We start from the raw sequence: 27,525 nt of genomic DNA, 5'->3' as shown, positions 1-27,525 counted from the left end.
CAGTGATGCCATCATCCAGCTAAGATGAGTGCAGTCAAATCAACAATGTTGCTGAATATTAGAGGGATAGTTCACCCAAAAATGAAAAAAATTTGGATAACCAAACAGTTGACCCCATTGACCTCCATTGTTTTAATTCCATAAGTCAAAAGGGCCCATCAGCTGTTATAATCAAATGGGCAAGTAAGATTATATCTATTATTTAAATGTTTATTTCATTCACATGTAGTATCTTGCTTTAATGCAAACATAGATGGTGTGAGGGAATGTAGTGCAAATAGTTCCCGCCTAAACTGTGTGTTGTTTGCACCCACACCCTTGCTTGGACGCGGCCATGTTTAATCTACCGCAATTTGATCTGTAGTGCTGTTCGCGCATTGATACTGCGCAGGAGGCCTAAGAGCAGTACATTTCCAGAGTACACAAACAGTATTAGGATTTGAAAAGAAAAATTGATATAGATGATTAAACATTCTTATTATTCTATATCTGATATATGTACTATCGCAGAATTGTCGATATTTGCTTTCATATTAGTTCTGTAGGAATCGCGCGCTATGGCTCTACTTTTTTAATATCCACGCCCCTCCTCCTCGAAAAAGAAGTTCCGGTCACATCCGCCATTTCGGTGGAGAGTGGAAAGCCATTGTTAGCTTAAAAATTCCGCCATGGTGAAAGTATCGAACATAAATTCGCATGTTTAACTAGCAATCTATATTTGAGCGCTTAGACTCATAGATATATATTATTTGATCAAGTGACGTCGAGAAAAACGATTCAAGACGTTGGCCGTGCGCGTCAGATTCCGTGAATTTGTCCTCGTTCTCCTGTAGTGTGTTAGCATAGCAGCAGCAAGACCGCAGGCTGTTTACCGAAGATTATTCGCCATAATAACTGAATCTGGTTTTAAACATATTAAGTAAACTCGAGACCTTTATATTTTACATCTTATATTAAACCGCGACACTGTCCGCCGCCTCGCAGGATTCGCTGAAGAGTGAAGGAGAGATGGCGAGCTCGGTGGGGAACGTGGCTGATAGCACAGGTAACCATGACAATAACGGCAGTTTTCGCTTTTGTTGATTATAATCTCCCGCTTTTATTCATTTGAAAACTAGCTTATTTGTGGCAGGGTTAATAACTCTGTGATACTGACCTCTTTGCATGCGTGTCATGATTAAAACAGTCAAGTAGTTTGTCCGGGTAGATTTATGTGCAGATAATAATGGTAGTTATGAACCATTTCAGCAACACTAGTGAAATTAGAGTAGTAATGACTAACCTGGTTACGATGGCGTGAGTCTCTTCCATCTACTGTCACTGTTTACTTTATGGACGGCTGTGTGTAATATGATCATTTGTTCACTCATAACATCTGATAATAGTCGATAACAGTGTGTGCCATTCAGAATAGAAAATGACTTTTCCATTCCTAAATTTAAACAGAGGTTAGGAAAGAGGGCCCAATTTACGTTATGGAAATGGGAAGAAACTATTGTAGTGTAGTGCAGTTATAATCAGGCCTATTTCATTCTTCAGTGTGAAAACCTTTAAAGATGTTACTATATACAACATTTAGAAACATTCAATGTTAATATTCTGTGTTTAAATGGCTAATTTCGGTTCCTCTTGTGTCTTTGTGTTCCTCATTAATTGTATGAGCCATGATGGATACCTCGTTTCCCAGAATGCTTTAACTTTAAGTGGAGCCAAACATAAGAATAACTGCATCAAAATAAGATCATGTCTTTGTTTCGTTTTGCTTTTTTGGATGACTGAAATTCCCCACTTTTGTGATTGTATTGTTGAATTATTAAAAACTGCGAGGAAATTCCTCTTTCTGTCCCTCTTTACACCAATGAAAGGAAGCCAGTTCTTAAACTCTGAATTTTCCCCAAGCTATATATGTGTTAATCTGTCCTTTGCACGTTCATAATATCACATCATACTCCTCCATACCAGTCCTCATCTCTGTGTTTCATTTCCATCCCCATTCATTCCTTTTAATCCTTTACATCTGAGTTTAAACTTTTAGTTAAATTATTTTTAAATTCATTAACAATTTCGAAACATTATTAAAATCATTAATTTGAGTCATTTTAGATCATCACTTGCTGACTTTCGTTGGTAATTTGTATTATTTTTTTATTATTATAATGTTTTTGATGTCAGTGCCTCAGTGCTATCATCATTACTGGAACCATCAATGCTAGTTTTAGAAAATTAGCGGTTTTATGCGGTGATGGTTGTTGTTGTTGTTAAAAACACATCATAAAAATGGTTCCACACTATAGTGTTATTTATAGTGCTGGGCAACAATTAGCCTAATCGCGATTAATCGCATCCAAAATACAAGTATTACATAATATGTGTGTGAGTACTGTGTATAATTATTTTGTATATAGAAATACACACACATGCGTACAATTTATATTATATATTCATATATAAAATATTTATATTTATAACACTTTTCTATATAGGCTATTATATTTATAACACATTTTTGTATATTATATATACAAAATAATTATACCCAGTACTCGCACATTATGTTAACACAAACTTTCATTTTGGATGCGATTCATCGTTTCACTAGTTCGTTTCACAGCACCGCTGTTCTTTTTTTATTATTTTTATTATTTGACCTCATTTTCATTTCTTCTAACATGTTGTTTCCCCCTCCTCTGGGTTGTGTTGGTGCTCCAGAACCAACCAAACGTTTGCTTTCCTTCCAAGGGTTGGCAGAGCTGGCGCACCGGGAGTATCAGTCGGGGGACTTCGAGGCGGCCGAGCGCCACTGCATGCAGTTGTGGAGGCAAGAGCCCGATAACACCGGCGTTCTGCTGCTGCTCTCCTCCATACACTTCCAGTGTCGCAGGCTTGACAGGTGAGGCGGCCGTCTGTCACGCTTCACGGTGGCGGTGTGGTGTTCGAGGTCTATTGATTGGGTTTTAATCAATGCCTTAATGCCTCAAAGGGGTCATGAATTGAGAAATCAAACTGATCACTCACTGTCACTTCAAAGCGTCATCAGCCTCGCGAGGAGGCCTCAAGGGATCTGCCCATATGTTGTTCAAGTCCTCCTGTGGTGAAAATCCAGCTTTTAATGTTGTTTATGTGTCTATGTGGTGTTTTTAATATGCTTTAACTCAAACCATGTGTAAATTCATAAGTCGACAGCATTGCTGAGTATTTTCTCCTTAAAACTGCAGTGAACCAAAGACAGTCTCAAACACACGCTTTGAAATCGCTGGTGTTTCTGACGTCACAAACTACCTTGTAACCAATCAGATCAACGAGTGATCGTCAACCAGTGGATCTCTGAGCTGAGTGAGTGAGTGGAGGCGGGGCTCATTTGCATATTCATAGAACCGCGTATACTAAATGAGGCAAGGGTGTCGAGTTACATTCAAGATATTTTAAGGCATCAAGACTAAAAACGTTTAATTATGTCATTTGGGTGATCAAAGATGAGTTTTAAGGGGTACAATTATTGACTACTAGGGGGACTACTGGGAAGAAATTCAAAATAAATGTTAAAGCAAGATGCCCTGTTGAAATATGTGAGATATATGGTATATTAAAACCTACATTAAAAAATGATTTTGACAGTTGTGATGGCAGAGGAGAATCTATACGAGCGTCAGGTTTCTCAACAGGAAAGGTTTCCGCATAGGATCCGATACGCCTGTGTATCCTCGCTCATCGTTCCTCGCGGTGCAGTTCGAGTATTGAGATGTCCTTCAGGTTGGCAGATTTCGGTTTCCACTCGCTGGAGGACGGAGGAGCGAGGAAACGAGGAAGCGTCTGATAGAGTATTGAGACGCATCTCTTGTTCTTGGGGTTTTTGCGCACATTATTCCAAAGAAGTTTGTCTTTCTTATCTCGTATCAAAATTAAACAAACTCCTCTGCCTTTGAAACAACTTTGCTTATCTCTGGTTTACTAGGAAATGCGTCACATTACCGAAGCAAAGTGAATGGCAGACTAATATTATGGATTATTTTCAATTAATGGTCTGTTTCGTCTCTGAACTCAGAAGTTGTAAACTATTTTTCTAAAAGCTCAAAATCAAATAGAAGTATAATCTCATCATTACTAGGGCTGCAACTAACAGGTATTTCGATAATTTGTTGATTATTTCTTTATATTAATTTGTTGCAAAATCCAAAACAAATTAATTTTTCAAATAAATGAATTTCAATCCATTATTTTAAAACATGTTATTCCACATCCTGACCCCAATGTTGTTCTCCAAACAACGTGCAATATACAATCTATGAAAACAAACATAGTGAAAGTATTTATGTAGGTTATGATATACAGTACAGGTCAAAAGTTTGGAAACATTACTATTTTTAATGTTTTTGAAAGAAGTTTCTTCTGCTCATCAAGCCTGCAGTTATTTGATCAAAAATACAGAAAAAAAATGTAATATTGTGATATATTACAATTTAAAATAATTGGTTTTCAATTCATTATACTTTAAATTATCATTTATTTCTGTGATGCAAAGCTGAATTTTCAGGATCATTACTCCAGTCTATCACATGATCCTTTAGAAATCATTCTAATATGATGATTCATTGTCAAAGTTGGAAACAGTTCTGCTGCTTAATATTTTTTTCATAACCTGTGATACTTTTTTAGGATACTTTGAGTAAAAAAAGAAGCAAATGTTTTAAAAATAGAAATCTTTTCAACAATATACACTCCTGGTCAGTCATTTGGGGTCAGTCATTTTTTTTCTTTCTTTTTTTGAAATAAATCAATACTTTTATTCAGCAAGGATGTGTTAAATTGATATAAAGTGATAGTAAAGAAGATTTATATTATTAGAAAATATTTTTTTATTTTGAATAAATGCAGTTCTTTTAAACCTTTTATTCATCAAATATATTAGGCAGCAGAACTGTGTCCAACACTCATAATAAATCAGAATATTAGAATGATTTCTAAAGGATCATGTGATAGACTGGAGTAATGATGCTGAAAATTCAGCTTTGCATCACAGAAATAAATGATAATTTAAAGTATATTCAAATAGAAAACTATTATTTTAAGTTGTAATAATATTTCACAATATTACAGTTTTTTTTCTGTTTTTTTTTTAATCAAATGCTTGATAAGCATTAGAGACTTCTTTCAAAAATATAAAAAAAAGTAAAGTTTCCAAACTTTTGACCTGTGCTGTACATTATGTGCAAAATAAAATAAAGATTCAGTTCTAAACCAAAAACAATTGTTTGCGTGCCGTTTTAAAGCAGAAGTTAAAATGACCGTGTTAATAAACAAAAACAAGCACAAAATGTTAATTTGTACGAGGTTTGAGAAACACGTTCACTTATCAGTCCCTTTACTGTTACTGGACCCCAGTGACTTCCATAGTATTTTTTTACCCCTCAATGGGGTCCATCAACTGTTTGGTTACCCATATTCTTCAGAATATCTTTATGTTCAGCAGAAGAAAGAAACTCATACAGGTTTGGGACATCTTGAAGGTGAGTAAACGATGACAGAAACTATCCTTTCAACAGAGACTCGCTTGATGTCAGATTATGCTATATTGAAACGCATGCGGGACAGAGCACGATAGGGTAAGCCGCGGGAAATGCTCATGCTTTTGTTTGCAGCTCTTGTTTTCTTACTTGCTCATCTTTCCCGCAGCGGCTCAAGCTGTGTCCTCCGCTGTGTCCTCCGCTGTCTTCCATCGCCATGTTGTTCTTGTGTTGTAGAAGTGTGTTGTTCTCCACTGTAGAGCAGCGTGACTGACGTGTGTGAGGTGCAGATGACAATAACCGATAATCAAATTCGTTCTTTGATTCGTCTTTCTAGTGGTGGAACGGATCACAAAAACCACGGTACGGATCATTTACAGTTTTTGAGCCACGGATTGGATCATTTTTCAGATCAGCCAAAAAAAAAAAATAGCTATATATATATATATAACAAGTGAGTTATAAAATAGGAACAAATACAGAGATGAAACTAAATAACAAAGTCTAACTCTAGTATTCAGGTACAGAAATTAATAATTAAGCCTAAATGTAAAATAACACTTTGTTCACTGTAGAAATTAAATATAGTTTCATCTGTTAAAGCTGTATTTTGTTGTTTTATTAATATTAATGACAGACAACAGGAGGAATATTAGGCTGATGTCACTTTAAGACCGACTAAGAAAACTGACAAACATCCGTTCCTTTCTCAGCTGTTCACTTCTGACAGAGCCGAGAGGATACTTCCAGAGACGAGCATTTAGACATAGTGTTTGTGTGTGTGTGTGTGTGTGTGTGTGTGTCCGTTCAAGGGCAAGAAAATGCCGTGTCCAAATGCTGTCTGAAACACACTCACACTCTCTCTCTCTCTCTCTCTCTCTCTCTCTCTCTCTCTGTCTCTCTCTCTCTCTCTCTCTCTCTCTCTCTCTCTCTCTCTGTCTCTCTCTCTCTCTGTCACTGTCTCTCTCTCTCTCTCTCTCTCTCTCTCTCTCTGTCACTGTCTCTCTCTCTCTCTCTGTTTCTCTCTCTCTCTCTCTCTCTCTCTCTGTTTCTCTCTCTCTGTCACTCTCTCTCTCTCTCTGTGTCTCTCTCTCTCTCTGTTTCTCTCTCTCTCTCTCTCTGTTTCTCTCTCTCTCTGTTTCTCTCTCTCTCTCTCTCTCTCTGTCACTGTCTCTCTCTCTCTCTCTGTTTCTCTCTCTCTCTCTCTGTTTCTCTCTCTCTCTCTCTCTCTGTGTCACTCTCTCTCTCTGTTTCTCTCTCTCTCTCTCTCTGTTTCTCTCTCTCTCTCTCTATCTCTCTCTCTCTCTCTCTCTCTCTCTGTTTCTCTCTCTCTCTCTCTCTGTTTCTCTCTCTCTCTCTCTCTGTTTCTCTCTCTCTCTCCCTCTCTCTGTGTCACTCTCTCTCTCTGTTTCTCTCTCTCTCTCTCTCTGTTTCTCTCTCTCTCTCTCTCTGCGTGCTGTGACTGTGTGTGTGTGATTCTATGGTTAATTTGGCAAGACATAACACATCCAAATTATAAACTTTCACTCTATGATGGTTAAATGTAGCAGTTAATCCGCGAATCGCATGCGTGCCGAACCGCGGGGCAACTGGTCCGTACGGATCAGCTGCGATCCGTTCCACCCCTAGTACTATTATTATCAATTTTAATGATTAGTTGTTGCAGCCCTAATAATTATGACTATTCAAACACGTTTTCTTTTCTATGACTTGCTGTCAGTTTCCACAGACAATAATTATGATCCATCCACACTGTACAGTGAATGGAAAGCACACTTGCAGTAGAAACAAGAGGGCAGCTCTGTGAAAAAAGTTTAAAATCGGAAAATATGAGACAGTTTCCGAAGGTATAACACTTAAAGATAGCTGTAATTAATAGCATGTCCAGAAATACCGTGGACCGTTTCTTTATGAGAACAGTACAGGGAGTGGATACGCTTGTTGGATATAACGGGAACATGTCTTAATTTTGGTTGTGTGTGTGCAGGTCGGCCCACTTCAGCACGCTGGCCATCAAGCAGAACCCCATGCTGGCTGAGGCTTACTCTAACCTGGGCAATGTGTACAAGGAGCGGGGTCAGCTGCAGGAGGCCATCGAGCACTACCGCCACGCGCTCCGCCTCAAACCGGACTTCATCGACGGATACATCAACCTGGCAGCAGCGCTGGTGGCAGCAGGAGACATGGAGGGAGCCGTTCAAGCTTACGTCTCCGCTCTCCAGTACAACCCTGTGAGTTCAGCCTTCAATACAACATTTCATTTAAAGGTGCTCTAAGCGATGTCATGCTTTTTTTAGGCCAAAACATTTTTTGTCACATACAGCAAACATCTCCTGACTATCCGCTAGCTGCCTGTCCCCTGAACACACTGTGAAGAAACGCGGTCTCTGTAGACAGCCCAGGCTCCACAACCGGCAACAAAAACAAACTGGCCCAACCTGGACCACGAAAAAAAAAAAACAGTGTTTATGTTAAAAATGTATATTCTTGAGAATTTTAATATGGCCGACACACGACCAAAGAGACGACGTTCTGATGAACAAATAACAAAGAATAGAATAGGAAAAAGGAATGTGCAAAAGCGTTCAAAAGTAAATAGCGTTCATAAATAAAGCTGACTTGACTTCAGACGGTGGGATGTAGCTAGAAATGATCATTTTGATGATTTGCAATATCTCGTCCAAGAATGAGGCAGTTGTTTATGAACGGGTCATTGAATCTTTGACTCGACCCATTGGTTCAAAATTGAGAATTATTCAGTAATGAAACTCGGTTGAGTGTTGCTGTGAGATGCGCTGTGATCTTTGTGTGGAACTTAACTACTAGTTTATTGAATTGTTGTATGAAATCAATGTCACATTTTCAATCGTGATGGTATTCAGGAAAACAGCACTCTTGGTCGTGTGATGAAGCTTAACTCTGTCATAAGTTATAAATAGAAAAACTCCACAAAACTTGAAATTGAGATTTATACATAGCTTTCCATTGATGTATGGTTTGTTAGGATTGGACAATATTTGGTCGAGATACAACAATTGAAAATCTGGAATCTAAAGGTTAAAAAAAATCGAAACATTGACAAAATCACCTTTAAAGTTGTCCATTTATGTTGGCGATTGTGCTGCATTCACTCACAAAAATAAATGTTTTATAAATTTACGGTAGGAAATTTACTAAATATCTTCATGGAACATGATCTTTACTTAATATCCTAATGATTTTTGGTCTAATAACGATAATTTTGACCCATATCTCTTGGCTATTGCCACAGATATACCTGTGCGACTTATGACTGGTTTTGTGATCCAGGGTCACATATATTATTATTCACTATCGATCACCACTTAGACTAAATGAAATAAAATCAGAGTAATTCTTGCGTTTTGGTGATTCCCTAGTTATTGTTTTGTTATTGATGTTGTAGTCAGGCTAGTAAACTTTACTTTTACTTGCTTCTTCAAAAAACACACTCGTCTCAGACAAGTGTTAATGTCGAACCCTGCTTAATAAAAAATATAGTCATCCCGTTTTTCACTTAATAAACAAAGTGAGAATGATATCTAACTATTTCAGAATCACTTATGTATTATTATTTATATGAATATAATATTTCAGAACATTTTAAATGACATACAGGGAGTTTGCCAGGTTTCAAATTGAACAATTTCAACCTAGCAGCAAAATCATAGTCTTCACAAAGTCTATTATATATATATATATATATATATATATATGAAAATATTGCATACGTCGAAAATATGATATATCGCCCAGCCCTAGTGTGTTTTGTTATGTATTAGCTGATCATGTTTCTCGTTCTTGCAGGATCTGTATTGTGTGCGCAGTGACCTGGGGAACCTGCTGAAGGCGCTTGGGCGTCTTGAAGAGGCAAAGGTATGTCTAAATATGTCGGCCCTTGCACGTTTACATAATGATTTCTTTTGTTTTTTAGTATACTCATAGCTCTAGATCATAATCCCCTGTCAGACACCTAGCCATTCTTGTTCTTTGGGGAGTGAGTGTTGAGCTTCCCCCACCCTCTCCCCCTCCCCCCTCCCCCAGTAAGTGCTTGTCAGCACACTCGAGAGCGTGCTGCTCATTTTATGTCCCCACATCAGCACTCTTTACCATCCTACAGGCCTCACTAGATCAGCAGTGTGAACCAAAGCCACCTGCATTTCACCTAACTAGTCAAAAACATCAATCTCTTTTTATTTACTTATTATTAAACAAGGTTAAGACCCCTGTACCCTCTTCTCACTCTCTTTTTTGTTTGGTTTTGTTACTCATTTTGGATGGCTAGATTAGAGACACGCCCCCCCTCTGCCCACCCCCTTCTTTTAGCCCTCTCTCACTCCAACGCTTCTCTCAGTCTAAACACTTCTTCATCCTGGCCCCGGCCAGCCCTCGCTCACCCCCACACACAAAGGAAGAAAGGCTGGGCTATTCTGTGTCTTGCCAAACTGGGGCTCCTAAAACACATGCTGCAGTTTTGGCATGCTTTTTCTTCTTCCCTGTAGTCTCTCGGAGGGATTTCGCTGGCTCGGTCTTTGGGGGGCAAATAAATGGACTGATGAAGGTAGTGGTATTTGCTGTGCAAAAAATAAGATGGCTTCTAACCCGTAACCATGTAATTCTGTTAATTTAGGCTATTCAAAACCATTAATCGCCTTCAAAAAGTTGAAGAGATAAGCTTGGATTTGGATTTGCTTCTCCAGCTTTACGAGGCCCTAGTAAACGCCTTCTTTGAGGCGGCGTGGCCGTTAATGATTTCGGTGGGTCTTTGGGAATCTAACCTGATGTTGTAGAGAGAGAGAGTTCTCCTGATGGGTTGAAGCCCTCTTATTTGGTGCCCAGGGGTGCGGAGTGGGGAAGAGTACGAGGGCGCCAGCGGCCCCCCAATTGCTCTGTCGCTCCCAACCCCGCGCGCTCGCTTAGGGCCCGTGGAGTGTGCGCGCGTCGAACTGTCTGTCTGACCCCTCAGTCGAGCCAAAAGCTGCTTCTCAAGGGCCTTCACAGTAAAATTTGACTAGAGCTTGTATATTTCGGCCTGTTTCCCCTCAGTTCAACTTCACATCCCCCTGTTTTTCCCCTCTGAAATGTGTCTAACTGGGTTCGGGAGGGTTTATGTGTTCCCAACACTGTGTATCAGCCCTGGGCTGTGCCAGGCAGACAGATCGCTATTTGCACTCCACTGCACGCGTCAGACACCATGATAGAGAGAGAGAATTATACACGCGCGACACAAGCGATGACCTCTTTATTTCAGAGCTGTGGAGGCTTCTAGATGAGTATGAAGTCCTTAAACACCAAGGCTTTTTTTCCCCCCCTTATCCATTGGCCAGGAGTCAAGAAAGCAGGAAAGGTATTAAACCATGTAAACAAAGAATACAGACAAGGAAAAATATCTTTGATTACATTTCTTCCCCCTTGTATGTTCTGATTTATTAATAATATTCCCAGAGCAATGTGATCAGTTCATTTGGGTAAGATCAAGCCAGTTCGCCTTCCTCTTTTATTACCTGTACTTGAAAATGTGGAACGGTTATGAACAGTTTGAGTCTGTGTAAATCTCAACTCAAAGCCTTTCTTCACTCCCTTGCGAACATATTCCTGTTTGTAAAAAAAAATGTAAAACCCTTTTCATTGCATGGGTTTAAACTGATGTTAGATCATTTTTATATTTCTTTTTCTCCTTTTTTCGTTTTTTTGTCTTACTTGTTTTGCTTTGTCAATACAAGTTTTGATATCGATATGAAATGTCAAACTTTTACTAACGCTCTTGTTTTCTTATTTTGTCTCTTTTGGTTTTCCACCACTGATATTGTTATTGAGAAGGTTTCAGGTGGGTGACAGTATTCCTGCGTAGGTGCGGTCCGGTGGACAGGAACACTAGGACTATCAGTCTTCTCCTCTTCCAGCTGTGGCCGCCCCCCCCAGACAAAGTCCCAAAATATGGTAACGGGTTTGTAACAAAACAGAAAGAAAAACACCTTACTCCAATGCCTGAGTTCTTCTGTCTTGTGGCTTCCTTTGAAGAAGAACAAAAAAAACAAGGAAAAACAAAACCATAGTATTGGTAACAAAACCCAAGTTTTATTAGCAAAGAACAATGATTGGATGATGTATGCAAAAAGCACAGTAAGAACCCTCTAACTCTCTTACTTGTTGATATTTTTTTCCTGTTCATTTTTGGATTATGATTTATTTTTTCTCCTTTATTTGGAGTTGCAGATGATGCGCTGTGAGTCTGCAGCGACGCAAGGGCTGCGCAGCGACAAAACCGCGACCAAAACGCGCGCGTTTGAACCGCACTTTCCCCTTCCCCTCGACCCCCGGCTTGCGGGTTGCAGACCTGCACGCCCTTTTCCTGCTAGCATGGCACCTAGTGGCTACACAGCCCTGAACATGACTCTATTGGCATTAAGGAACATCTCCTTTAGGGTTTTAATTATTCGGCCGTGGGAAACGAGCTCTAGTCGAGTGCCTCAAAGGGTAGAGAGTTTCATAGTTTCGTGTGCCAGTCTGGTTGGGAGTGGGATCGCTCCAGGTCTGCAGTCTTCACCCTGAGCTGGCGTTAGCGCAGGCGAATGCGGGCGCTAGCGGAAACTGCGCAAGCGGCAATCTCAGTGCGGGTTGCCCGCGTGGCTTTGTGCGCTTGCATTACAGGGACCTCCACCTGCACACCGCACTTGCATTTAAGGTTGTGGGAATTAACTGAAGTCGTGTAAGGTCAATGATCTAAAGCCGTCTTCTCGGCACTCATTGTGTTTCATTTCTCTAGTCATGTAAAGTTAATTTGAAACTGCATAACTGAAGAATGTAAGTCTGAGTGTTGGTGTTGGTTGGATTTGCGCAGCGTAGGAAAAGTGTGCAGCTTAGCGCGGCAGATCTGGCGCACGCGAGCCCATGCTGCAGACTCACTTTTTGCTTTTTGTGAGAATAGATACTAACTCTGTTTCTGTCTGCCCTTTTTGTTTTTTCTTCCTTTTTATTTGATCTTTTGTTTTCTTTTTTCTTTTACAACCCCCTCCCCTGTCTACTCTCCGTTCTTCTCTCTACCTCCTCCTCCTCCTCCTCCTCTTCCTCCTGTTTTTATTTTATTTTCACTGTTAACCTGTTCAAGGCTTGTTACCTGAAAGCAATCGAAACTCAGCCAAACTTCGCCGTGGCCTGGAGTAACCTGGGCTGCGTGTTCAACGCTCAGGGAGAGATCTGGCTGGCTATACATCATTTTGAGAAGGTTGGTTGTGTATGACAATCCCACTCTGGTAAATGATATGAATGAACGCCATGTTCACATGGGCTGTTCTATGGGTTTACAGGCAGTGACCTTGGACCCAAACTTTTTGGATGCTTACATCAACTTGGGCAACGTTCTGAAAGAGGCTCGTATCTTTGACAGGTAAACAGTCACTTCTTCTGTCATTGCAGTTGACGGGGTTCGTATAAGGTGCTTAAGCGCTTGAAGGACTTGAATTTGACTCTTTGAAATTGAAGTCCTGGAAAACCCCTGAAAACAGTCATATTTATGAAAACGTACTTGAAAAGTGCTTGAATTATTGAAAGACAATATATGTGAAATTAGTGTTTAATTTGATCGATAAAACAATCTTTTCACGCAAAATTAATGCTGCAGCCCGTCTGATATAGATATAGAGCCATTCTGCATGCCTATGAGTGTGTTTCTCATATAAACGATACAGCTTTAATTTTTCAGGTAAATCATATATTCATGAGGAAAAAAACAGTTTGAATAAGGAAAGCGATATCTAGTATCATTTCAATGATTAAAGTTTCCACAGTCATTGCATGTGCTGCACTTGATTTGTACCATTTTGTTTAATTGGTATATTTTTATTTATCTGTTTACCTTTATTTATTTATTTAATAAAAATATTGTTTGCTTAGTGAGATCTCTGATTGTATTCCTTTAAAACCAAAAAAGTAGTGCTTGAAAGTCCTGGAATTTCGTTTGCAGTGTCTGTGTGAACCCTCTCAGCCTTTTTCAGCCAGTCTGACTGATGTCATTTCCCCTACAGAGCTGTGGCTGGTTATCTGCGTGCCCTCAGCCTGAGCCCCAACCACGCTGTTGTTCATGGAAACCTGGCGTGTGTGTACTACGAGCAGGGTTTGATCGACCTGGCCATCGACACCTACCGCCGTGCCATCGAGCTGCAGCCACACTTTCCTGATGCGTACTGCAATCTCGCTAATGCACTGAAGGAGAAGGGCAATGTAAGAACCTACGTTTATGTGTCCTGGATCCCTGATAGTGGTGCAACGGATCACAAAATACACGCTTCGGATCATTTGCGGTTTTAGAGCCACGGATCGGGTCATTTTTCAAATCGGCAAAAAAAATTTTTTTATATAATATATACATCAAAATCTATTAGCCTAACTGATAAAGCTCAAACATTATTAAGTGAACAGTCAGTAATTAAATAAGAACTAATACACAAATTACATCAGAGATGAAACTAAATAACAAAGTTACAAAGTCTAACTCTAGAGTTCAGGTACAGAACTTAATAATTAAGCCTAAATGTAAAATAACACTTTGTTGTTAATTAATGGCAAGACAAAACATTCAAATTATAAACTTTCACTCTATGACGCGATCACATGCATGCCGAACCGTGGGGTAACTGGTCCGTACAGATCAGCTGCGATCCGTTGCACCGTCTGCATTCATGTCTTCATCTTGTTGATAGCAGATTTCTTTTGGTCAACGAGGCGAATCCACTTGAACCCGTTGCAAAATCTTGTGTCCCCTCATGAAATGCTCAAATGTGTGGATTCCTATTGAATGAAAATTGCCTGTGAAAATGTGCAGAACAGCGGTAAATGAACAGGTCAGTACCTTTAAAGTCAGCCGCTAACTTGCACATTTCCTGTTAGGTTTCTGAAGCTGAGGAGTGTTACAACACTGCTCTCCGTCTGTGCCCGACTCATGCCGACTCCCTGAACAATCTGGCCAACATCAAGCGTGAGCAAGGCAACATCGAGGACGCTGTGCAGCTCTACAGGAAAGCACTGGAGGTGAGGGGACCAGTGACGTCCACTGGAAACACATCTGTTAATATGTGCCTTTAAAAAAGTGATAGATTTTGACTCATGTCTTGGTTTTCTTTGTTGTAAAGGTTTTCCCTGAGTTTGCCGCTGCCCATTCAAACCTGGCCAGTGTCCTGCAGCAGCAGGGGAAACTGCAGGAGGCTCTCATGCACTATAAGGAGGCCATCAGGCATGTTCTTGAGTCTAGATATACTCATATGTTGTTTGGTGACGTCACACGCAATACCCTCTTATTGCCGTCTTTCAAAGTCTCACTGCCTGTTTGTGCTTCATGAACAGAATCAGCCCCACGTTTGCTGATGCCTACTCCAACATGGGTAACACTCTTAAAGAGATGCAGGACGTTCAGGGGGCGCTGACATGCTACACCCGAGCCATTCAGATCAACCCCGCTTTCGCCGATGCGCACAGTAACTTGGCCTCCATACACAAGGTATGCATCTTGAGCCATGAAGAATAATACGTAGTTTCAGTGTTATTTTGAATTCAAATGGTGCCACTCTCCCCTTAAAGGATTCTGGGAACATTCCTGAGGCGATTGCATCGTATCGCACTGCCCTGAAGCTCAAGCCCGACTTCCCTGATGCCTATTGTAACCTGGCTCACTGTCTACAGGTCTGTCATAATCATTCGTTAACAGACACGTATGCATTACTTCAAAGAGCTTGTTGTTTCTGCCTTAAATTATTACATCGTTTAAATTAATACATTTTTAGTAGGGCTGTCAATCGATTCAAAAATTTTATCACGATTAATCGCATGATTGTCATGAGTTAACTCGCGATTAATCACATTTAATCACACATTTTTTTATTTGTTCTAAATGTACCTTAAATTAATACTTTTCAAGTTTGTAATACTCTAATCAACGTGGGCATGGATAAATATAGATGCTTTATGCATATGTTTTATGCTTTATGTTTATTATTGAAACCATAGTCAATATAGAGCATGAAGACGAGACATGTTTCAAAGGTCATAGATGTTTTTCAAAGAACTTGTTCATGTCTATTAGACACATGTAGAAAAAAAAAAAAATGCCAGGTTACCATTACTTCTCTTTCTTTGCACTGAGCAATTTACTAACACAAACATGTTTAGATTTTGCATGCCAGGGCAGCTCTTCTGAAAATGCTAAATGTATATATTTATTATTTATTATTACATTGTAGTTTGTCTCTCTCTGTGCCCATTTTGATGAAGCTAAATTCTCAATAAAACTGTTTTCATTGGTATATTTTACTGTTTCTGTTGTCAAACAACGGAATGAATTTGAAATGGTGACTGAAACGCGACCCATTAAGACATAACCAGCTCTCCCTTCCAAGATGTTAAGTTAATCTGCACAACAATTCTGATAATCGAGCCGTCGTCTGGTGAAATCAAATTCACATAAGATAAAGACAATATCTGTGCTCTGATTTCGGCTATACTTGTAAAATTAGTGAAGCAACATAATATCTGTGCTTAACTGAGAGAGAGAGAGAGAGGTTCTCAGAAACTAAATAAGGTTTGGGCGCTTTGTTGAAGGGAAAAAATCGCTAAAGGGGTCTACAATGTCGCTAAGTTGGCAACACTGTGTATCTCCATTTCTCTAACTAGAGGTTGGGCCACGGGTCAAACAGAAAATACGCGCTGCGTTAAAAAAATTAGTGCCGTTAATATGATTTTGTGTTAACTTTGACAGCCCTAATTTTTAGCTAACTGTGATTTGTATATGTACATTTCTGAAATGCATAACTTGAACCGTTACCTCTGATAACCGATCACTCTAAATTGTAATGTGGATTTTCTGTAAAGCTGCTTTGAAACGATGTGAATGAATAAATGTGAATGGAATTGAATGTAAGCATCATGAACGTGCACATCCTCACTCCGCTCTCAGGTGGGAACGTTTGTGTGATGCTGTGTTGTCCTCTGCTCTTCAGATCGTGTGTGACTGGACTGACTATGATGAGCGTATGAAGAAGCTGGTGAGCATTGTGGCGGATCAGCTGGATAAGAACCGCCTGCCGTCAGTGCACCCCCACCACAGCATGCTGTACCCCCTCTCGCACGGCTTCCGCAAGGCCATCGCAGAGAGACATGGCAACTTGTGTCTGGATAAGGTGTGTATATTACACTAAAGGGATTAACACTGGCCTATTCTGCTATAATGTCAGATTTTTCACTTGGCTGAAAGTGTATTTTTCAGTGTAATACTTTTCTTGCTTTATAGATCAATGCTCTTCACAAACCTGCCTATGAGCATCCGAAGGACCTGAAGGCCAGTGCAGGCCGTTTGCGTGTGGGTTACGTTAGCTCAGATTTCGGCAACCATCCCACTTCTCACCTGATGCAGTCCATCCCTGGCATGCACAACTCCGAGAAGTTTGAGGTGAAGAGTCTGTTATGTAAAGGTCTTTCTGTTGAGCAGATTTCTGCTGCCATTTGTGTTGCATATGAGAAACAAAAGTGGAACGAAACCGCGCTACTCGTTTGAGCTCAGAACAGGTTTACTCACGGGCCAGTCTCGATCACACAACACCGTTACTACACAGTGCTGGGAGATCCAGTGAGAAAGCGTTTTGAATTCACAGCAAAATTAATAACTCTCTCTCTCTCTCTCTCTCCAATTTTAATGTTATTTTTAATGTGATGATTTGTAAAACTTTAAAGATGTAGGAAAACTAACACTTTGTGGCAAACAAATGCGGGGTTTTTTTTAGACATGAAATAACCACTATAACCAGTAGATGGCGGCAGAGGACCACTTATTGATTATTAGCCATTTCCACTCCCTAATATATGGAAAATAAGTAGGAAGTTACAAAGTCTCATGAAAAACACAAACTTTTCTTCACATTGTGACTGAATTGCACAGAAAACAAGTAAAGAGCACTTCTTTTATAATCACTGAATCTGCCGGTCAGTTCAGCATGATACTCTAAAAGAACAATCTGTTCATTTAACAAGAGTAGAATATTTACATTTTCTCTATAAAAATTATGTTTTTGCAAGTTACTATTATTAATAAAAGTTAATTTTGTCTTCATCTCAATTCACGCTCAGTGCTTTGTCAAATTGGCAATAAACAAACATGTAATATTATTAGTAACTGCACTTACTAATGCAAAAATAGTAATTTTATGATTAAAGTAACTTCATGATTAAAAATCCCCCGCCCTGCTCATACTGTTGTGTTTTGTGCAGGTGTTCTGCTATGCTCTCAGCCCTGATGACAGCACCAACTTCAGAGTGAAAGTCTTGGCAGAGTCTCATCACTTCATCGACCTCTCACAGGTGAGTATAGGCATTGCATCATCTTCCTCCTCCTCCTCCTCCTCTCAGGGGATCTGTTTTGATTTCATCATGCTTTCATCTCTCCACAGATCCCCTGTAATGGAAAAGCGGCCGACAGGATCTTTCAAGATGGAGTCCACATCCTGGTCAACATGAATGGTTACACTAAAGGAGCGCGCAATGAGCTGTTCGCACTGCGCCCTGCACCCATTCAGGTTGGCTTTTCAGAGTCATAGACTTGCATTGATGGAGAGATCTGGGCCATATTTAGAGGAGCCGTGTGCAATAGATTCCGTAAATAAATAAAAAACTTAGAGATAATTTTCTTACAATTATAATAAGGTTTGTCTTGCATATTGGCTTGAGGCAGCCAGAACGATTAGCATCTTGTGTGACCAATAAAATAGCTATTTTCTATTGTAATATATATTTTAAGATGCCATTACTGTGTTTAAAGCTGAATTTTCAGCATCATTACTCCAGTCTTCAGTGTCACATGATCCTTAATATCCACAATATTCCACCGTGACATTTTTCAGGTTTCTTTGATGAATAGAAACAGCATGTTATCATGTCTTTACTGACACGCTTTGATCAATTTAATGTGTCCTTGCAGAACAAAAGTACTAATTTCTTTAAAAAAATAAAATAAAAAATGTTTCTGACCCAAACTATACGGTAGAGTATATCAGATAATACATAAAGATTTAGTTGAATAATAACTGTATTTTTTCCAATCCGCCCAGGCCATGTGGCTGGGATACCCAGGCACCAGTGGTGCTCCCTTCATGGACTACATCATCAGTGACAAGGACACGTCGCCCATTGAGTACGCAGAGCAATACTCTGAGAAACTGGCCTACATGCCCAACACCTTCTTCATTGGAGATCATGCTAACATGTTCCCTCACCTCAAGGTGACGTTCAGTCTCGCATCACATGATTTTATTTTGATCTATGACAGAAAAGAAGGTTCACGGTTTTCTCTTTACCCAATAGAAAAAAGCAGTGATAGACTTCAAGTCAAATGGACACATTTTTGACAACCGCATAGTGCTGAATGGCATCGATCTGAAAGCCTTTCTGGAGAGCCTGCCGGATGTCAAAGTGGTGAAGGTTAGTCAAGAAATCACAGCTTTAATCTGCCTGTCATTCCTTTACCCTGCTAAACAGACATGCTAACGTTTCCTCCCCTGCTTTCAGATGGACTGTGATGGTCAAGAGGTGGCTGACAGTAACGGTGCCCTTTCCATGCCCGTCATCCCGATGAACACGGCTGCCGAGGCCATCATTAACATGATCAACCAGGGCCAGATCCAGGTCACCATCAACGGCTTTACCGTCAGCAACGGCCTGGCCACCACTCAGGTACGGCCCTAACGTGCCCGAGGAACTCATCTCACTGATTTCCCTGCTTCTTCCTGGCTGTGCGGGTCCTGGCTTGCTCTCCGACTGTGTCCTTCATTCTCAGCATGACAGATCTGTGGATAATTGACCACGTTTACATGCACAACACCAGCCTGTGCACACTCTTTTACATTCTTTTGTGATCCTCCATTTTGTTTTGACAAAATTCTGACATTGTGATTTGTGTCACTGGAGTATTTAATGTGTTCACGTGAATCATGCGCACACACAGAATATATCACTGTCTAATTAATAATACTTCTGAATATGGCTTTGTATGTAAATGTGGTCCCTGACACCTCAATCACGCCCGAATTGTCAATGTCTAATTCATTATGGCGATTAAAGCAGTGTTGAGGTGTTCTTATCGAGCGCGGCTGCGTTTGTACTCGCACGCGAGAGCCTTGATTTCACTCCGATTGGTGATGAAACGACTCTAATCATCTCGAATCAGTTTCCTCCTTCGATCAGCTCCTGCTTTAAGGGAAGATCTGGCAAAAAGACGATTTGATGACAGTAGGCGGAGTCAGAATATTACCACATGTTGTTGTTTTTCAGATTTTTACATTGGAGGAGGTTGTAGTATCTGGGACTGTAGCCTTGCAGGTATGGCACACTCGAGCTGGCTGAGAATAGCACGCTTTGAGCAAGGATATGTGCAGTAGGCATTTCCCCTTCACTTGGGCCTTCACACACCACTGCTGTAGGGCACAAACACGGTGGCGGAGAAGCTGGGATGGGCGACACTGTTTTAGGGAACATGCTTGTCTTCTCAGTACCTAAACTAGCAACTCATGTGTTCTTCAACCTTTCTGTTTAGATTAACAACAAGGCAGCAACCGGAGAAGAAGTTCCCCGAACGATTGTGGTGACCACCCGCTCGCAATACGGCCTTCCTGAAGACGCGATTGTCTATTGCAACTTCAACCAGCTCTATAAGATTGACCCTCCCACCCTGCAGATGTGGGCCAATGTAAGATTTAAAGGGGGAAGATGGGCTTTTATTAACAACACTTGTCTATGCAGTAGAAACACAAACTGGAATCAGCGCTACATGATTAGAGAAAACAGGCATAAAGAGCTGTGGCATTTCCTTTTGACAAAAACACCCATAATGCACTTGCTTTTGGCGCTGCCCATCTGTCTATCCGACCGTCCGTGGGCAGTAATACAGAAATGCTGAAGTTCAGTCTGTAGTTTGAGCTAAATCCCTAGAGTTGTCAAAATCTGCTGGATGATGCAAAACAGGTAATTTAGACTTCTGCTGACTAATAACAGGGGTATCTGGGTGCAGATAACACAGAGGAGGTGTACTTATTGTTTATTTCCTAATTTACGCACAATACTAACATTAATAATACAAAGCTAGTTAAATCTGTCAACTTATTGAACTATTTCTGTATTATTTACATAGTTTAGGGCTGGGCGGTATAGCTAAAGGCATTACATCTACATAACTGTTTCGCTGTTGTTTCTCCAGCTAAATAATATCTCTGTTCATGTATTAATACTGAAGTTTTAGCAGTTTTCAATTTTGAAGTCCCCCTGTGGTGGGACAAACCATGTGTAAATTTATTCAAGATATTTTAAGGCATGAATAATGTTTTTCAAAGAAAAGAAAACCCTTTAAATATGTCATTGTGGTGATCAAAGATGAGTTTTAAGGGATAAAATGATTGACTATAGGGGGACTTTAATTATTTCAACCAAGCAGCCATTTTTGCAAAGCACATTCAAAATGAATAATGTACAAAACATTCACAAAATATGAAAAAAATTAATTAAAATAATAATTTTAGTTTTTATATGCACCTACAATATGGCCCACAACTGAGTAATCTCAAATCTTTGTAATCTTTGACTTGAGTAAATTGAAATGGTGGTGTTTATACTGGATTCACTGAAGCGAACAGCATGTGCTGGTGGTAAAGCAGCTTCTCTCCTCACTGTGCAGATCCTGAAGCGCGTGCCCAACAGTGTGCTGTGGCTGCTGCGCTTCCCGGCCGTGGGCGAGCCCAACATCCAGCAGTACGCCCAGAACCTGGGCCTGCCCGCATCCCGCATCATCTTCTCCCCGGTGGCCCCGAAGGAGGAGCACGTGCGGCGAGGACAGCTGGCCGACGTGTGCCTGGACACCCCGCTCTGCAACGGACACACCACAGGCATGGATGTGCTGTGGGCCGGGACCCCCATGGTCACTATGCCAGGTAACACACACTAGGAGCGAGGGGTGTAACGAGACCCTCATGTCACGATACTGAACTCACGATACCATATTATTGCGATACTCCAAGACATATGATAAAAAATGAACAATAGTTCATGGTGCTGAATAGCTTACTAATAGCTTACTAACAATAGTTAGACTTGGTGCTGAAACCCAAAGCACAGGACAATAGAGACACCAGAATAACAATATTCATGATTCTGAAGATGAAAATACTGAATTATTGTAGACGAATATGCTCTTTCACTGACTAGATATATTTAAAATAATGTCGGACACTTTTACTGGTAACATCAGACATCTGGCATTATCAGGACCACACATATTCCCCCAGTGCATTATTATACATCATATATAGTAGTTTAATGTAGAACTGACACTAAAACTCTGAAAACTAGAATTTTTTCATGGACATTAATTTTCATTTTGGGTGATCTATACACAATACGTATTGTCACTGTCCACGATACATGTTGTTGCATTTTTGTATTGTGACATGATATATTGTGACACCCCTACTAGAGCACATGCTAAAAAATGTATGCCTTTTAATTCACAGGCATCAACCCATTTCTTATTATCAGTGTGGTCTGTAAGCGTGACCATACTTCAGTGGTTTGTTTGGATGACTAAAAATGAAAAGAAAAATATCCCTTAGACTCAGAGGGACCCGAATCATGTATCAGAGACACCAAAATCCTAGCAACCAACCAGAACTCATGAGCAAGTCTATGGCCAAACCCTCAAGCCCGAAGTATACTTCAGTTTTGATACGCACACAGTCGAACACGTGCCACAATAGTTGGTATGTTATTCAAGTAGTATCTCCAAATTCACTGTATTCATAATATAGCACTTGAAAAGTCCCCGGATGACCTACTTCTTCTGGTGAGATTCTGAGGTGTGCATCTAATGGACACTTTGCTATCCCATGAGGCCATGGGGGAGGATTTGTGAATGGCTGGATCAAGCTAATGTGTCTGACTGACTCCGGAGCTTCTAACGGCAGCTGCAGTGACGCGATGACTTTACCAATCACTGATTGGCTCTTATTTAGGAGGCGGGACTTATTCCGCCATATTGAGCGTTGCACTTTCCTCATTAAAAACCATACGAGTGATGCGTCGTGTTATTCTATAGTCTTCGGCACTACATTCACTTTCGGGGCTTTCGCACTGGATTTTTCTAGGAACGATCCTCCAGGATGGCTCCCCGAGAACTAGTGGTTCCCATAGGAACATTTTCCTGGTTGCGTTCGCACCGCCAGTAGGAGCTCTGAAGTGATGTAAGACACGCTTGTTGTTCTGACCTTTATTTTGACGGCGCTGAGAACGACTGAGCTCACAGCGCTCACATTCTCCATGTTCATCAGTTCACGATCTGTCTAACAGTCTAATACGTTATTAGCTAAACTGTTATACACAAGTAGACAGTGATGAAGAGTTATTAGCGTATGTCGTGTTCTTGATGTCCAGTGTTGCTGAGCAGAAGCACATGATCATGTTTCTCTTTCTCTCCTCAAAGTTGCGTTGGGTTTTCTCCTCAGAGTAAAGGTTTAGAGGCTCATCTATCACTGTTTTACATGTTTGTAGAGTTAGTTTGTGGAGTAAATATATAGACTATAATCTGTGTGTTCACAGCCTTTTTAGTGCGTTCGGCCAATCAGCGAACACTGACATCACTGTAGTTCCTATAGCGCTGGTTTAGACTGACTCTGAAGGAGGAGTAAATTAGTTCCTCCAAAAGGAGTTCCTAAAACTAACATCGTTCCCAGTTCCTGCGGTTCGAACACGCCGACATCCAGTTCTAGGAACTATGAACAGGTTCCTCTGGTGCGAAAGCCCCTCATGTTGTCATTATCATGTGATCTACCAGCGTCAGTTGTGTTGCTTCACTGTCATTCACAAATCCTCTCCCGTGGCCTCATGGGATAGTAAAGTGTCCATCAGATGTGCAGTTCATGATCTCGCTGTAAGTATAAGGTCATCCGGGGACTGTTCGCCTTCTGTTTGTCAAATATGATGTATTTGGACATACTTCTCTAATAGACGCACTGTTTTCCCCCTAATAGTAGAAGTATTCGACTTCAGACGCTGTGAAAGTACATCCAGCCAAGTGTGACTTCTGCACAGGCAAACACCTGATGTTTCCTCCTGAGTATGTGTGAATGTTTCTCCTGTATCTCCTGTGTCCTGCAGGAGAGACGCTGGCCTCACGAGTCGCCACCTCTCAGCTCACGTGTCTCGGCTGTCTCGAACTCATCGCTCAGAGCCGGCAGGAGTACGAGGACGTCGCCGTGAAGCTCGGCACAGATATGGAATTGTAAGCTCACTTTGTCAATTTCCGCTTTCAAAACGAGACATGTTTAATAGGGTTGGGCTGATAGATGATGTCATCATGATCTCTTGATCTGTAGCGTGAGATGGGCGCCGCCATGTTTGTTTGCGCAGCTCAGAGAGTCCCGTCTGTCGGACTCATTACAGCACGTGAACTCATCAAATTTGTCCCGAAATACATGAAATTAAGTGGCCGATGAACTGAGATGGTCCTCACTGCAGAACATGAAATCCACGGGGAGGAGTCGGATCCAGATCCAACTCCTCCCACCTTACATATACCTAAACCTACCCATCTCCACCCCTTAAGGGAATAGGGTAATACAGGGAATAGGGTAATACGGGAAATATGCTAATATGGGAAATATACGGGGCAGTCCGTCAGTGGTCGTGGGTGGACCATGAGCATTATGACATCATATTGCTCAGAAAATCCAAACGGCCTGATTATTGAGAGTGTTTAGGCTTTTTGAGGATAAAAAAAAAAAGTGAATCGATTTTTTCCATTGTATGGTGGCTGTGTCCACACACTATAAACACATTTATATGCAAACTCCACATAAAAGTGAATTTTGCATCCGATGAGCCTTTAGGATAAGCGCACCTTAAACCCACTGTTGTTGTCTTGTTCCCGCTCAGCCTGAAGAAGGTGCGCTCCCGCGTTTGGAAGCAGCGCATCTGCAGCCCACTCTTCAACACCAAACAGTACACGCAGGAGCTGGAGAGACTGTACCTGCAGATGTGGGAGCATCACGCCGCCGGGGCCAAGCCCGATCACCTGGTGAAGATGCAGTCTGTGGAGAGCAGCGAGAGCACCTGAGCTAGGCTAGCACTGCATGTGTGTGTGTGAGTGAGTGTGTGTGGCAGTCGCAGAGACTCGATGAGAGACTCACAGGTGAGCCCCGTCACGATCACCCCCTGGACAGCCGGACCGAGACCTCGCACTCTTTCCCTTGATGTTTGTTGGCTCCGCTGATTTTGTTTCATTTGTTTTTCTGTGGTTGATTTGAAGTGGATCTGAAATACGGAAATGATCCTGAAAATGTAACCGTCAACACAAACATAATCAACACAGATAGGGTCTCTTTTTTTGTTAGTTAGTTAGCTAGGTCATGTGCGTCTTGGACTCTTTCAGCTTCGTCATCATGGCTTAACCCCGGGTGACGGATGCACACCTCGGATCTCCAGTGTTTCTCCCCCAAATGAATGCCGACTTTGTGTCCGTATGCAGTCAATAGAAAATAATCCCTCTCTTGTTTCTGAGAACATGTTATGTGAACACGCTCACCAGAGGAGTGTCTCATTACACACTGACTAAAGCCCTGCGACCCGCTCAAGTGTTGACTCCTGCTTCTTCTTGATTTTTTATGGTTTTACCAGGAAAGGTGTAGGTAAGTATGTTGTAAGATGTTTTGGTTTTGTACACTGTCTTCCTATGAACTGCTTTTATTTAAGCTCTGTGCGTGTCAGTTCTGCAAGGCTCTACATGAACTGAAATAAAGTGATGTGGCAAACCTTGAGGAGAGTTGCACATACTTGGCTGCGGTTTTCTTTTCTTTTTTTTTCTTTTTCATTGTTCCAGTCCTTTTAGGAGCCGACACATTATGAACCTAACAATAGTAACATACTGGTTATTGTGATGATATTGCTGTTACGTTGTTGCTGACTGAACTGTGATGTGCACCCATTGTAAATTTGATCGCTGTATTCAGTTTAGTTCAATAAAGAAATGCTGAAGATGTTTCTACACTTGGGTTGCGTGGCCTGTACTAGATCCTTCACAGTGGGTTAAACGGTGCAGCATTCATTAACTAGCTGATATAGTTATAGCTTTATTAACAGAGCCCTTAATATTGTGATGGACAGGGTTCGTACAAGGCGCTCATGGAAAACCCTTAATCAGTCATATTCAGGAAGAGGTGCTTGAAAAGTGCTTGTATTAAGACCATATATGAAGAGTTCAGATGCAAAAGCCTCTAAGTGCCATCTGACATTTCCTTCTAGAATGATCATTTTTATCAAGCTCGTATATTTCAGTTCAGTAATTTCACTTAAATGACAGTGAAAATAACCTATTAATTGCCATTTAAGTGAAATTACTAAACTTTATACCATGGTCTGGGTGAATACTCGATTCTGATTGGCTACAGGGTGTCCATTAAAAGTGATAGAGGACACCTAGTAAAGGAGTTCTGGTGAAACTGACTGTTTACCGTTCGAAATGAATAAATAAATGCGCTGGCTACATCAGCTGTGAGTAACCATAGCAACAGGCAGTAAACTGAAGGGTTCTACGAGCTGAGCGGACTATAAATATCTCCAGTTGCTAAATAAACCGTCAGGCGTAACCAGGGAAACCAAGTTATTGTTTGTAAAAACTTTAGATTTCGATTGTAAAACTAATTAAAATATAAACTAATGTTTTAAAAATGTGTTATTTGGCAAGTGACCTTGGTATAAGCGGGTTGATCACGCCTCACCGTCGTCCATTAATACCTGACAATGGACACCTCGTCGTGCATTAACCCTTACTAAATATACGAGCTTTATAAAAATGATCATTCCAGAAGAAAATGTCAGACGGCACTTATAGTCCAGGCAAAGTAGCGTTTTACAACAGACTAATTGTAAAATAATTTTTTTCAGCTTAGATAATTTCTATGAGGTGTCCAGAACAACATACTAAAAGTCCTAAGAAATCCTAGTTGAGGAAATATGTTAAATTCTCATCAATCCGAGATGTGTTTCAATAAGGCCAGGCAACAATACACCCCAATGGGGCTATTTTTGTCCTTTACTCCTATCAAAATGAAACTTTACACAATGAAAGTACCCATGAAAAGTAAAAAAAAATGTATTACAAGTTTCTTTGAAAATAAATTGTAATATGCAAATGAGCTATACACTAATCAAATATGCCCAAAATACACCCAAATAGGCTTAATTTTTTCCTTTACTCCTACCACAATAAAACTTTACATAGTAAAAGTATACATGAAAAGTTACTTTTTTTGTATTACAAGTTTCTTTTGAAATGAATTTGAATATGCACATGAACGCCACACTTATTGAATATGTCCTAATTTGCATAGGCAGAAACACCATTCATATGTATGACAAATACATCGGCCCAATCTTCATCCAATCATCCTACTGCCAATGGGTGATGGCAATGCTGCTTTTAGACTGGCCTCTAACCTGAAAACTGCCTGGTTTGGTAGTACCTGCCAGGGGTATAACCCCCACTGGTATAGTCTTCAGGGTCACGGAGGCACACAAGCCTCTCCACCACAACAAGGCAGCAACAACAGGGGAGGTTTCTTTTTGGTGTTTTTTTATTTTAGTTTATTTTAGTTTTAGTTTTTCTTTAACTAACCTAGATATTGCTGTTGCTACTTTAGCTTCTCATAACACTGCAAAGCTACTTTACAAACGGTGGAAGTCTGATGTGTGGCCCGCCTGCTCTGAAATACTTGCAGAGAAGCAGTTTTGGTGTCTGGCAAAATTATTTTAAAGAGCTGGAATGTCTGGAAAGTGTGTCTATCTGGTTTTTCATCTGTCTTCTGTGTGAGAGTGAATCGTTTAGTTGGTAAGAATGACTTCTGCCTGTAATCTCGTAATCTTACCAACAATACCAATCATTTGTAAATCTACCAGCCCAAAATTTAATCTCACCACGTTACTAATGACAAAG

The 27,525-nt window shown here is 40.7% G+C and overlaps 1 protein-coding gene across 4 annotated transcripts; it reads left to right on the top strand.

Annotated features, from left to right (window-relative positions):
* Window positions 1-613: 613 nt before the first annotated feature.
* Window positions 614-25,578, top strand: LOC309504963 (UDP-N-acetylglucosamine--peptide N-acetylglucosaminyltransferase 110 kDa subunit). Of its 4 annotated transcripts, none has more exons than XM_082178279.1 (23): window positions 614-1,045; window positions 2,740-2,890; window positions 7,489-7,732; window positions 9,327-9,395; window positions 12,628-12,744; window positions 12,827-12,906; window positions 13,544-13,739; window positions 14,406-14,546; window positions 14,648-14,748; window positions 14,859-15,012; window positions 15,093-15,194; window positions 16,508-16,687; window positions 16,798-16,956; window positions 17,772-17,861; window positions 17,951-18,076; window positions 18,608-18,778; window positions 18,861-18,977; window positions 19,065-19,229; window positions 19,827-19,874; window positions 20,089-20,241; window positions 21,223-21,475; window positions 23,694-23,817; window positions 24,471-25,578. In XM_082178279.1, exons 1-23 carry the CDS (start codon window positions 1,009-1,011, stop codon window positions 24,649-24,651), a joined length of 3,159 nt encoding a protein of 1,052 aa, XP_082034405.1. In that variant the 5' UTR covers window positions 614-1,008; the 3' UTR covers window positions 24,652-25,578. The 4 variants fall into 4 exon arrangements, with proteins under 4 accessions (XP_082034405.1, XP_082034404.1, XP_082034407.1 ...); XM_082178278.1 differs by having other exon boundaries at window positions 2,710-2,890; XM_082178281.1 differs by lacking the exon at window positions 19,827-19,874.
* The last annotated feature ends 1,947 nt before the right edge of the window (window positions 25,579-27,525 follow it).

The sequence above is a fragment of the Leuciscus leuciscus genome (genome assembly GCF_965113295.1).
Source record: "Leuciscus leuciscus genome assembly, chromosome: 8".
NCBI lineage: Eukaryota > Metazoa > Chordata > Actinopteri > Cypriniformes > Leuciscidae > Leuciscus > Leuciscus leuciscus.
The sequence above is the reverse complement of the archived record's forward strand: the minus strand, read 5'-3'. Positions and strand labels throughout refer to the sequence as shown.

What these genes read in the sequence shown, in the direction of transcription:
- LOC309504963 (XM_082178278.1), top strand. Translation starts at nt 1,009, where the DNA reads ATGGCGAGCTCGGTGGGGAACGTGGCTGATAGCACAG. An exon ending in CACTGAAGGAGAAGGGCAAT is followed by an intron (nt 13,740 to 14,405) that starts GTAAGAACCTAC and finishes ATTTCCTGTTAG; the next exon opens with GTTTCTGAAGCTGAGGAGTG. An exon ending in CCCTGCAGATGTGGGCCAAT is followed by an intron (nt 20,242 to 21,222) that starts GTAAGATTTAAA and finishes CTCACTGTGCAG; the next exon opens with ATCCTGAAGCGCGTGCCCAA.